This window comes from Scophthalmus maximus, chromosome 3 (assembly GCF_022379125.1).
Source record: "Scophthalmus maximus strain ysfricsl-2021 chromosome 3, ASM2237912v1, whole genome shotgun sequence".
Lineage (NCBI taxonomy): Eukaryota > Metazoa > Chordata > Actinopteri > Pleuronectiformes > Scophthalmidae > Scophthalmus > Scophthalmus maximus.
The window spans coordinates 17,301,591-17,314,023 of NC_061517.1; the positions used below are offsets into that span (position 1 = coordinate 17,301,591).

At 43.3% G+C, this 12,433-nt stretch overlaps 1 protein-coding gene across 7 annotated transcripts in view; it reads right to left on the reverse strand.

The window, feature by feature from the left end:
• Window positions 1-218: 218 nt before the first annotated feature.
• Window positions 219-12,433, reverse strand: part of sema3h (sema domain, immunoglobulin domain (Ig), short basic domain, secreted, (semaphorin) 3H) — a 58,989-nt gene continuing 46,774 nt past the window's right edge. For 6 of the 7 annotated variants that reach the window (XM_035644725.2, XM_035644724.2, XM_035644721.2 and 3 more), the window contains 9 exons: window positions 10,944-11,088; window positions 10,615-10,704; window positions 10,331-10,460; window positions 10,133-10,221; window positions 9,655-9,696; window positions 8,918-9,075; window positions 8,241-8,302; window positions 7,312-7,454; window positions 219-6,377 (listed from right to left, as the gene is read on the reverse strand). In XM_035644725.2, coding sequence (XP_035500618.1) covers window positions 5,907-6,377; window positions 7,312-7,454; window positions 8,241-8,302; window positions 8,918-9,075; window positions 9,655-9,696; window positions 10,133-10,221; window positions 10,331-10,460; window positions 10,615-10,704; window positions 10,944-11,088 — 1,330 coding nt within the window. In that variant the 3' untranslated portion in view covers window positions 219-5,906. The remainder of the gene's footprint in view (window positions 6,378-7,311; window positions 7,455-8,240; window positions 8,303-8,917; window positions 9,076-9,654; window positions 9,697-10,132; window positions 10,222-10,330; window positions 10,461-10,614; window positions 10,705-10,943; window positions 11,089-12,433) is intronic. The other variant, XM_035644728.2, reaches the window with a different exon arrangement.

Consider the following 12,433-nt stretch of genomic DNA (forward strand, 5'->3'; position numbering starts at 1 on the left):
GTTTTTAAGCATGGTGACAATGTGATTTTTATAAGAATTCAATGACATTTTGAAGGTTTTTTGAGTGCTAAAAGGTTGGGAAATTATCTTAAATCATAATAAATAAAATACTCCCAACTCATCTATCAAAACATTAATATGATCTTCACTTGACTGTGTGTAGCCCCGTGTCTGGATGTATTTGTCATAGGCACAATAAATCACAAAACACAAAGACGGTATTTTGAAAGCAGACCAATACATATTTACTCAGAGAAAAACAAAGTCTGCTCACAAGGGAGGAAATCATTCGATGACAGTTTCATTCCGTCTGTGGAGAAGAAGTCACTCTGGAAAGTCACAAGAGACTAATTGGCACCGAGATGTAAATACAGCATAACAAAGTCAAACACACGAGGCCATTGTACTGAATGAGGAGCAGCTCTGCGCCACGTCTTTGAGAGAAACACTAACTGTTTTAAATGTCTTATAGGAGACGTAGTGTTGGAATCCATCACATCTATATATATATATATTTACACACACTTTGAACAATCATATATACAAAATATCCACAGGCTGGAAATCACACAAAACCTGATTTCATAATTTATAGATTGCTGGGTCTGTTTGCAGAGATACAATTGAAATCTTTAACTTGCAACATACTCCAAGTTAAATCAACGTCTTCTCGTGGAGGTTGGAGACCTAAAGCATCACATTTGGCTTTGTTTGCCTGCGAGTGCGTGTGCAGCAGCATTTATCAAAAATTTGCTCAGACTACATCTTCCATTTGCCAACAAAATGTTCCCTCCTAGTTAAAAGAAGACCCCCCCCCCAAAAAGCTCCTAGCTAGCCTCTACTGCTAGGTTCTGTACTGTTATGGAGAGAAGAGTTTTTCATCTTTTATTCAATTTTTGATTTAGTCTGTCTGGAAAGTGTCCCCGGGGCCTTTAATGCCCATCTTAAAGAAAATACTATGACAGGCTAAACTAACCGGATAGTGCATCTTAAAAAGCGCTCAGACACGAGAGTGTCGTCAATCTACTGATCTAAAATTCTGCAAGGGAGCAAGTAAATGTCGTTCCCAAAATGTCTACAAGTTGGATTTGTAATTTACCGCTACCTAAGCCGTTTATGTTACAATATGGACAGAAATCCCCAGTGATGTGTGTCAGCTTGTCAGAGAGAAAAACACCCTTGAAAAAGACATAATGCCAAAGAGTCCATTCTCCTATACACCCGGAAGGTTTGGGTCGTTGTTGTGTTATTGACATTTTAACCGATTAGTGTTGGCTTCACATTGCGATTTTAGGGAGCGCACTAAAGAATTTTGTCTGACCCGCGTACGTCCTCTCATCATCACCCACGTGGGCTGCGTCGACGTGTGCTGGACATTGATGGGTGTGTAGACGGCCGTGCGTCGGGCGCAAACGCGTTGTCAATTTGTCATTCCATTCATAAAAAGAAATAAAAAATGTTAATTTCCTTGCCCCTGTAATATCCTTATTGTAATAGTACCAGCATCACCGCTTTCAGCCGCAGTACTCGACACTAGTGCGAATGCCCCAAATGAACTTTGGTGCTGTCAAACATTCCATCGTCGGAGGCGAAGGCTGCAATCAATTGTCCTAAAAAATGTAATTCAATATTTAGTCTCCTCCTCCGCCCCATGTGGTACCACCGCAAATTTGTGCTTCCTTTTTCTCCTTCTATTGTCAAACGCTGTGTCAACTTCCTGCGATCGGTCCGAAAGTCAGAACAATCCAGAAAAGTGTTTTCACACTGCGAACGGCCCGAACCAGGGCTCCGTTTGATCCGGACCTAGACCACCCCTTTTGGTCAGACCACGTCCGAGGCACCTTTCACATCTGCGATTGTTGGTTCAAAGGTGCAGACCAATCGCGGTAGGTGTGAAAGCGCCCCAAGTGTGCACTTTGATCAAGTGTGTATTTTGAGGAACAAGATATGGCAACCAACAGCCAAGACATTCACTTTGGTCAAAATGATGACAACATGTTCAAATTGTACTTGTTAGTTAATCAGTGGCGGCTCATTTAGCTTTCAACATGGAGGAACGTTGTTTGACATGCTCACACAGTCACATTCTCCTGCTGAATCAGCTTGTATTTGACCTAAATGTGGTATTTGAGAGCGGCACGGGAACACGCCAAATCTTGATTTCATTTTGATTATACCTCCCGCTTCACATTCGCCCACATACACTCTTTCATTTTGGAGACGGGGCTATATCTGACATTTTCACACTTTCAACAGCTACTCACGAAGGAGTCACATAAACTTCCTCATAAACTCCTCTTGCTTCTCTTTCCCCTCTCTCTCTTTACTCCCCACACGCTCTGATTCAGCACCGAGCTCGGCGCTGGTGGGTCTTTCATGTGGCCAAAGACCAAGACGGCAAGAAGCCAAGCCCACGTTAATTTACTGCAGGCCCTCCGCGCTCAAAGTCGGTTTGGTTTATTTTACTTTCGGCATCTAAAGTGTCTCCGATCCTTTGCCAAGCTCTGAACGGCTGGGCTTCAGAACCTCTCAGTCTGATCCCACAAATTTTCAAATGCTCACGAAGACAGACAGAGGCATACTGTACAAGCACGCACGCACACACACACGCGCGTGCATGCATGCACGAACACATGGACGGACCCATTTTGGACACAATGCATTCCCTAGCTCCTTACCCTAACCTTGACCACCACAACTGAATGTCAAACTGGTTTTTCTGGATTTAAAACCCCCCACAAATATGGTAAAACAAGGCCACACACACATCTCTCTATTGTTGTGAGGACACTCATTGACATAATGCATTCCCTAGCCCCTCACCCTAACCATCATCACTACATGCCTAACCCAAGTTTAAACCCAACTCTAACCCCCAAGTCTTAACCCTCAAACAGCCATTTGAAATTGTGATGACCAATCAGAATTTCCTCAGAACGTCAAAGTGTCCTCACAAAGATGGTTTTGAACCTGAAGTGGCTCTCACAACCATAGAATGACAAGCGCACACACACACACAATACACACAGTATATACTACCAGAAGAGCGGAACTGGGATCATATAGAGGCGGGATTGCGTGCTCAGCATCATCGTTGTGGCATGAAACTAAATATGTGAAAACACGAGAGGCTGTTATTATTGGACTTAACCAAGCATGTAAATGCATCTTCTTCCAGTAAACCATACCAAACGAAGTTTAAAGTTTTAATTTAGTCGTGCTGTCTGGCTTCGTCTCCCTCACATGCCAAATCAGAAAGCATTAGTTATTTTTCATCCTTCACCCAGTCTAATCTGCAAAACAACAGCACGATCATCGTCGAGCTCACGCTGGACGTTTGCATCTGAAAATGACGCTGTTTTAGCTCTCCCTCTTAGTTCCTGTAGCCTCCAGTCAATTCAGTTTGTACTTTTAAAAATGCCTGTGGGAGGAGCTAAATCATCTGGAAATAAAGAGAAAAAAGAATACAGTCTACGTGTGGGCACAGAAACATACGGTATAAGCATACAAAGACAGACCAACAAACACTCACATGTTAAATAAGTTTCTAGTGTGTGACCTGAGGGAGGTCCTGAAGCGTTTCCCAAAGACCTGACCTCACAATGTGCGAAACAAGCATTTTGACTCCAAGTTAAACAAATAAATAGTACTATGCAGAGAGTTAAATGGAGGTGAAACACGCTGTGATGGTTTAACATTTCAACACGAAGGACAGCAATTTGCTGCTTCGCAAAGTCGCTCCGATCCACTTGATTCCAGTCCTCTCTCGTTCCAAACGCGCACAAAGAAAGGCGTCATTATTATTCGCTTCTTAATTTACAGCCAGATGTCTGTACCAGTTGGAGCTGCAGCACCAGCAACGTATTACTCCATTTGTTCAGCTGGGCTGAAGCTCCCCCCCTAAAGTCACATCGGCCCACTTTGGCCCCCGAGCCATAGTTTGAGAACCATGCACGCTCTGTACAGAGTCTCTCGACAGTTCGGTCCAAGGGCGTGGTCCAAACGTGTTCTCTTGTCCGTGTCGTAGGATGATTCAGCGGGAAGAATTAACTGTCACGACCTAAGTTACATTAAATGTATTTTTTTTTTTTTGTCCAAGAAAATGTTACGTTTTTTTACTTGGTAGAAATATTATTCTAAACATTACCAATGAAAGAAAAATCCCTTTGTGGTTTGGCAAAAAATATCGGATAGAACTATAAAGGCTTGATTGTGCCTTGAACAGCAACGTAGCAAAAATGAAAATTTGTAGACTTGTCTTTAGACTGGAGATGAGGTGAAGAAGTGACCCTTCTTTACAGAATAATAAACCTCATCGTGTTTCCGAAACTTGTACACTGCACTCATGTGGAACTCTGGGAAAACCAATACGACATTCAAAATGGGAGTGGACATTATAAGACTCATCGCATCCACCTTCGTTTTGCTCACATTTTCCCCCCGCACCTGGACTAAACCGCTCTCTGCTGCGTGGCATGAAATAAGTGCCAGCTATGCCTGTAACACGTAGCAGCTAAAGCGGCTGAACCAAACGTAGGGGAGAACATAATGGAAACGTCTCCCGTGGGGCGTTTGTACGGCTGCGACGCAGAACACTAATGACCTGGGAGAGTAGATCTGAAACCTCATCAAAGCCGCCGTCTTGCCTTCTGCCGCCTTTCTTCTCTGTGGTCGGCGATCTCGTGGTCAGACTCCGCCTATCGCGACAGACCAACAAAGCTCCCCTTTTAGGTGAACCGCTGGCGGGACTCCATGTGAAATTGTTCCATATACATCAAGGGGGGAAAATGCATAAAACTCATCAGGGCTATTCACAACCTGAATCATTACGTCTTTCAAAGTTGCTGCCGTGTTTATATTACATCGACGGCTGGGAATTCAATTTTGAAGCTTGTGACCTTCAAATTGTGAATCACTGCTGATCATTTTCCAAAACATAACAAATTTTTAGATCAACAAGCACTCCATCACAGAGAGTATCAGATACCTTTCGTTTTTTAGCCGTAATACACGCGCTTCTTTGTCTTCTTGTTGTTTACTCTCCAACGATGTACCTCGTCAACGAAATGCTTTTTGAGCAGTTGACCCTCAGTTCTCAAGGAAATGTCCTTGAAACTTGAGCGTAGCACAAAGGAAAGTTTGAAAAAAAAAAAAAAAAAAGACGCTTCCTCGACTGCATCGGCATGACTTTGACAAAAAAGAAAGGGAACATCTCTCAAGCATTTTTCATGGATTTGAAAAGTGATTGAAATGAATGGAAACCAGCATCTGCCTGGAAGGTCCAAAATCAATCTAAAGACATCTGTTCTGTTTTGGAGAGTAACTGGCTTCATGTCAATTGTAATTAATGGGCAAAAACATGCAAAAACGTACGATGGTCCTTTAAGAATCAACCTTTTCATAAGGATTTTTTTTTTTTTTTTTTTAAATGCAGAACTTTTGGAACAAGGCTCCTCTTTTTTTTACTTTGTAGAGGATCCAAAAACTTTCCTGATACAAGTCCATGTCACGACACAGAGTCAGTCAAACTGAGTGATCTGGACATGCTGTTCATCCTTCATTCAGCATGCTCTGACACCTCTACGTCTCCTGCTTTTCTTTTGTACAGTCTCTGTCTTTGTCCAGGTCAAACAGTCTTCGCTGTCCACAACCTCCTGTACATACTTCAGTTCTTTGTGTAGCTTCATTTGAGAGTTTATCATGACAACGAAAGGATGTTTTTGTTTGTTTTGTAGATAAGTGCATGCGCATGTCGTAGTCTCTGTACATACAGTATGTGTGTGTGTGTGTGTCTCAGTGTATAAGTTAAGTGCGTGTGTGTGTGTGTGTGTGTGTATGTGTGTGTGTGTACATGTAATATAAATGTGTGTGTCAGTGAAAATCCTCCCTCCTGCCCTGTGACACATTCAAGCGCTCCTTGGCGCCCTCTGCTGAGGCTTGCTCCTGCTCTTCCTCCCTGCGGGTCTTCCTCCCCCTCCTCCCCCTCCTCCCCCGCCACCCCGTCCTCCCCCGTGCTTGTGCCTCTCCCCTCTCTCTTTCTCCTTGATCGTTGCCGCCATGACGTCACCATGGCGACGGTGGTTGCGCGGGGGGCGGTACCCCAGAGCCCTGCAATGCGGGCCGAGGCTTCCCGGGTGAATCAGCGCCATCACGTCTTCGTACCAGGGCTGGGTTCCCCTGCCCTGATATGATGAGCTGGACCAGGAGGCGAGGAGGTGATTGGCCGCGGGGCTCCAAACGGCCAGGCGGACAGTGACGGCGGTCCAGTGGTAGCCATGCTCCTCCACCTGGCAGTGGTAGACGCCGCCGTGAGACAGCTCAGCGCGACGAATCAGAACACCCCGCTCGATAACCACCAGCTGGTCACCTGTTACCACCTGGGGAGAAATACACAGAGCAGACTGACGCGCTCAGTACTTTACTACACAGTCTGCTTATATCTAGCAGTCTGGGTTATATCCGCAAATTGGAAATGTGGTCCAAACAAATATGAAGGACTTGAATATTAATCTGCTCTGTCTCTGCGATTATTGGCAGTTGCTGTATTTGAAGGAAGGATCAGGTTGAGAGTGGTGCTGGAACATTTAAGTGTTAACCCTCGATTTGGAGAGGAGTGGTTGACCAGAAGCACGTTTAGGCATTGATTGAGAGCTGCGGGCTCCCACCCCTGACTCAGACTGGTAAGAAGGGCAGGGCTCACGTAAAAAAGTTAAGAGGGGAATATCTCGGCACTGCTGCCAGGCTGTTCAATGAGTCTGGGTTAATGCCCGGTTCACACTGCACCATTTTTAGCCCGATTTTCCATTCGCTGACATATTTTGGAACTCGGAGCCAAATCCCAGTGCTTGCTCATTGTGGGAACTGTTTGGAGGTTTTCGCTGTAATATTGTGAGGTCTCGACCTCACTATATGAAGTGCCTTAAGATGATGTATGTTGTGATTTTGCGCTATACAGATAAAATTTACTTGAATTTAATTGAAACCTGCATTTGATCGACAGTCGCCAAACGCAATGTATGAACTCTTAAAAGACGCAATGCGAGAGGCTCGCCGATGCGCCAAGGACTCCAACTAGATTTCCCATCAGGCTGAATATCTCAACGAATCAGCGTCAAGGATGACACAGAAGAGCAAGAGGATAATTCAGACTCATTTTGAACGGTCACTTTTGCAAATGCATACAGGGATCTGCAAATCGACTGCAAGACTCGTAACAAGACTCAAGACAGCAAGTCATGTAGTGTGAACTTGGCACTATAGAAACCTTTGTTTTTGTATGAGAAATAAGGTACATTGTGTCTGTGTGGGTACCTGGTTTAGTTCAGGACTGTTCTCTCCAGCCTGTTTGTACCAAGTGACAGCAGCGTGTCTGGATCGGGGAAGACACTCCAGGTAGGTGCTGTTACCCTCAGCAACCACCATCACCCTCTGCTCTGCCTCCACCTGCAGCATGGCTGAGAGAGATCGAGACAAAGATGGTGGACTGTTACACCAGGGACAACGACAGAATCAAGTCCAGGACTTTATTGTTCGATCCCCGATAAAGTTTACGACTTGTCCCTGTTGAGAACTACTGTAAATATGACTTTTCGGACTCACTCAGTTCGGACTTGTTTTAGTTTGGACTTCGAATTTGCATTTCAGTTCATTTGGATTTGGGAATCGTTATTTCCTTGTGATTGAACTTTGGTTTTACATATTTGGATTTTTGGATTTGGATTTCAGTTGTTTTTATTCTGTGATTTTCTGCCCCACCCTGATGTGTTTCATCTGTGCCCAATTATCCTTGTGTATTTAGTGTCTGTGCTGTGCAGCCTCCTTTGATGGTTTGTCTGTCTATGTTTCCTCTCCTCGGTTTGGTTCTTTGGTCCTGTATTTAGTGTTTGCTACTTGAGTTTTTTTGTTTTGTTGATCACCTGCATTTCTTTTTTGCATGTCTTTTTGTTTATTTATCAAACTCACTTTCCTTTCTACCTGCCTGAGTCTGTGGTCTGCAATTTGGGTCCTGTTGACTCTAAACCACAACAGATAGAGTCTGATATGATTTACATGTTCTGCAGATGTGTTGGCATGTCGTCACTAAACCTGAACTCTTGTTTGTAGTTTTTCTTGATCTGACATGAGGTCCCTTACTTCTGAGCCATTTAAGATAAAATTATCTTGGATGCAGTTACTATGCATATACACTGTATGTTAATTATTATTGAACAAACATGTTGAAGAATGAATTGCTTCCTCACCTCCCTGTCTGACACACTGAGTCAGTGGATCCTCGTCTTCCCCTAAATGACGAGCATTCCTCCTGTAGAGAAAAAGTAAAAACTGAAGATAAACACTTTCCCGTTGCTCCACAATGCAGCAATGCAATTATATCCTGTTATAGTATTAAAAGTTAGATGGAACAAATTCATGCATACATGAACCGAGGTGTGGGTAACAACATAAAGTTTGACCAGAATGTTGTTATGCAGGTAATGGGGTAATCAAATCCACTTGGCAGAATCAATTTGCTAAACAGATTTCATGCCAATCGAGCTCTAATGCTATTAGATTTTGTCTGCACAGTGGGAATCTTGGCTAGTGTGATGATGGTGGCATGAGAGGTAAGTTCACCAAAAACCTTCGCAATTGCGACTTTCATGGGTATCTGTATTTGCCATGCTTCGTATTTGAACTTTTAACTGAAGTGTTCGTCAAGTGGAAAAAATGCTTGAAATGTAATCATCATAAAGATCTGAGAGGTGTAATTTGGCCCATGTTTTTCACCATAAACAATTCTGATTTGAGAGGATCAATTACATGTGTTTGCTATCCAGAGGAAAACAAATCAAGCTTGAAAGTGATGTCAGTTTACAGTAATCACATTAGTGTACTCTGGGTGAATCGTTGCAAATGCACAGTAATTCACCACCCCTACCTGCGCACAGTGGGCATGTAAGGGCTGCAGGCGTGTCCGTCCCACGTGCAGTAGGGATCTCTGGCCAGGCAGCACTCGGCGCAGGCCTGACCGTACAACTCACACTGGTACAGGGCCAGCTGGGACACTCCCTCCCTGGAGCCCACAAACAACCACTGCTGTAGGAGGAGGAGGAGCGCAGGAGGTGTGAAAGGTAGAAATGGAGAGAGAGGAAAAAATAAGGGGTAAGGCAGGGGCAGAGGCAAGGAAGAGAAAAAAATGAGTAGTGGGGAGGAGGAGAGTAACAAATAGAGACATGAAAGAAATAAAGGGGCATTCATTTTGACTGACAATCAACAGCTAAACAAGATTCGTTCACACATCCAACTCACATTGTAATTCAGTGTGTGTGTTAGAGAGAAAGAGACATTTGTCGCGATGCATTTAGTCTTGTATGAGAGAGCTTTAGATTTTTTTTTTTATGAAACCCAGACTATTTTAATAATGTAAGGTGCATTTCTCTCTCTCTCTCTCTCTCTCTGTCTGTCTGTGTGGGATTGTGTGTGTGCAGCATCTCTTCATTACTGCTCTGACTGAGGTTGGGTAACCATAGAAACAAGTGATGAAGCTGTCCTCGGAGATACAAGGTGGAGATGTGAGTGATTAGTGTGTGTGTGTGTGTGTGTGTGTGTGTTTGTGTGTGTGTGTGTGTGGGGGGGTAGTTTGGAATTTTTGTCTCTATCTCTTTCATCTTTTACCTTTTTCTTTGAGAGTGTCATGGCTGTCACAGGTGATTTGTGCTGTGAGAAAGAGAGAGAAGCAAAAAGTGGGAAACACATTCAATTTAAAATGAAACAATGAATAGTTCGAAAGATCTTCCAAAAAACTTTGAATGCAGTCGTAGTGTTTAAGATTTTTAATGATAAATGGTTTTGCTTTGATTCTTTTTTAAATGTCTGTGTGGAATGGAAAAACAGAGTCTGGCATGTTGCTACAGATACAGAATTATCAAAAAAAGCTGATAAGAAAGGTTTTTCCCAAGTTTCATTATTGTGGCGGGGCTATGTTGTTTTAAGTGCAGACTGACTATAAGTCATTGATGCATAACTGCTTCACAATAATGTAACTGATGTCTGTTGGTTAGTGTTCAGACTGTACAGAAACACAGACTGTACAGTTTGTAGTAAAATCTATGGTACAGCATTGTGATTCTCCATAGTAACCTGTCGGTTGTACCTGGAAGACCTGCAGCTGCTCGAGAGTGACCTCCTGACTCTGGCCGTGTTCTCTGGGCAGATGGATGGCTTTCAGCACCAGACCAGAGTCTGCGGCAAAAACAAAACAAAAAAAGTTTTAATATAACGCTTCAGGGTTAAAGCGCAAACCTAAACTCATGGAAACTCGGCAGAAAAAGGTCCAGCGCGCACACTCTACCTGTGCCGATGAACAGAACGTCGTAGGTGCCGTCCACGGCCTCCACCCTGTCCACCAGAAGTTTGCTGAACTTGTAGTGAACACCCACTCTGACCAGGAGGGGGCGCTCTCCCAGTGGTAGCACATTTTCCTAAAGCAGTGGCAACTTTTAGAGTTTTGAATTTTACCATCAGAAGATATCCAGTTTAAAAAAAAATTGTATTGTGATGCAACAAACGATTTAAAAATGTGCTTCACCCCAATTGTGAAATAAGCCACAAGTGTCATTTAATAATGTGAGATACCTGCAGCAGCGGGTGTGTCCTGCTGAAGAAGATGACGTCGTCAGGATACTCTCTAGTGGAACTGTAGCTTCCATATGTGCTGCTCGGACACTGAGAGAGAGAGAGAAACAAAGAAATACAGAGAGAAAGAAGGACGTTCATTCAGTTATTATGATGTAATGTAAAAATATTAGAAAATAAGCTTGAATATTTTGTTTGATTTACCGGTTCCATTATGTGAGTGTAGCTATTAATGTGCAGTTTTTACCTCTATGCTTCTTTTTGTTTTGATCACTACAAAACGTTTCCAGATATTGCCCAAAGGAAAAGACTTTTGAATGTCAACTTACCGTTCCTGGTCGTGGGTAGGGCACCTGGCCTGTGAACTCTGCCCACTTATACTGGGGCCCCTCCTTGTGCAGGAAATTTCCCTTAAAAGCCCGAACGACATCCTCCATTCGGTAAACGCACACCGCCGAGCCGTTCAGAATATCACTGAGGATAAACAAAAACAGAAAGAAAGGAGCGGCGCCATTAACAGCAATCTTCTTCCAGCCTGCAGGAATAAAAGCAGGTCTTTGATGGTTTCACTTGATGAGCTGTGATGGCCTTTGAGCAAAAAGTTAAACGAGGAAGCGGTAACGAGGAGCCGTGAGTCATTGTGGCTTTTTCTGAATCAGCGCCAAACCCAAAGTTCGGCTTGGATGAACGCGCTGCTTCTAGCACATCAGTCCCCACCACAACACATCCCATCTTACTGTAGTTAAGGTCATGGTTTGGATTTTTGATAGAGTGTGTCAGAGTTAAAGATTCCATCTGTGTTTTATGGGCAGAGCTGTTAGAGACAGAGCGGATAGACAGGCTGTGTTGTGATGGGTCACTCAGTTTAGATAACTGACACATACTGGATGTTTAGTCTCATCCTTGCTCTGGTGGGCGGCTCTTTTCTCCGCTTCACATAAAGGTCACGGGTGTCAGTGGGGAGGTTAGATGCCATCACGTCAAATCATTAGGTGACCACAATGTGCGAAAGTTTCAAAGTCAGTCTCTGAGTTTTACAGATAATTCTGTGTCTGCATTATCAGGAATTTCTGAAAAAAACAACTGAAAACACTTCCGCAAAGCCAACATTGCTGATAGTTACATCCAAATAAAATCTAGCGTAGACACAAATGCAATCATTTTGCCTATTTAAAAGGAGCTGTACATAGTCCGCTTGTGTCTGGTTTCACTTGTTAACCAAATCCCGCTGTAGTGGCTAATTTAGGTGACTTACGTGATGGTGGAGGGAACCACCTTGGAATAAAGTGTGAACACTCCCAAGTCAGAATAGTGGGAGGTTTTCCTGTTCTTCTCATTCTGCCAACATTTCATGAATGATGCAAGAGTCAGCTGTCGCTGGCATGGAGTTTCAGACTCACTTCAGCAAGAAAAAACGTTTCTCAGTGCTCCTGCTAAAGGACCATTTTTATACTCCCACTGAATTTTAGTGTAGCCCTTGGAACAATTTTCCAATAGGAAACATATTGCCCACATTTAATGTGGTTTAGAGAATGTCAAAGTATGTTTAAATGCTTAATTTCCACAAGTTTCTAGTCTTCATGTGTCTGTGAGGTCACGGTTGAAACAAACTATGTACTGTAGATAAAATCCCCCTCTAAAAAAATCTGACATCACCAAAATGCAGTGATGAAATGCTCCATTTATGGTTGAAATAGAATGATCTGTGTTTAGTTTTTGAAGAGCATGTACTGTATGAACCAAGGTTCTTGTTGCTTTTGTAAAGAAAACCCTTCAATTAGCCTCCCTGAACTATTCGCTGTAATTTCAGATCCTCATA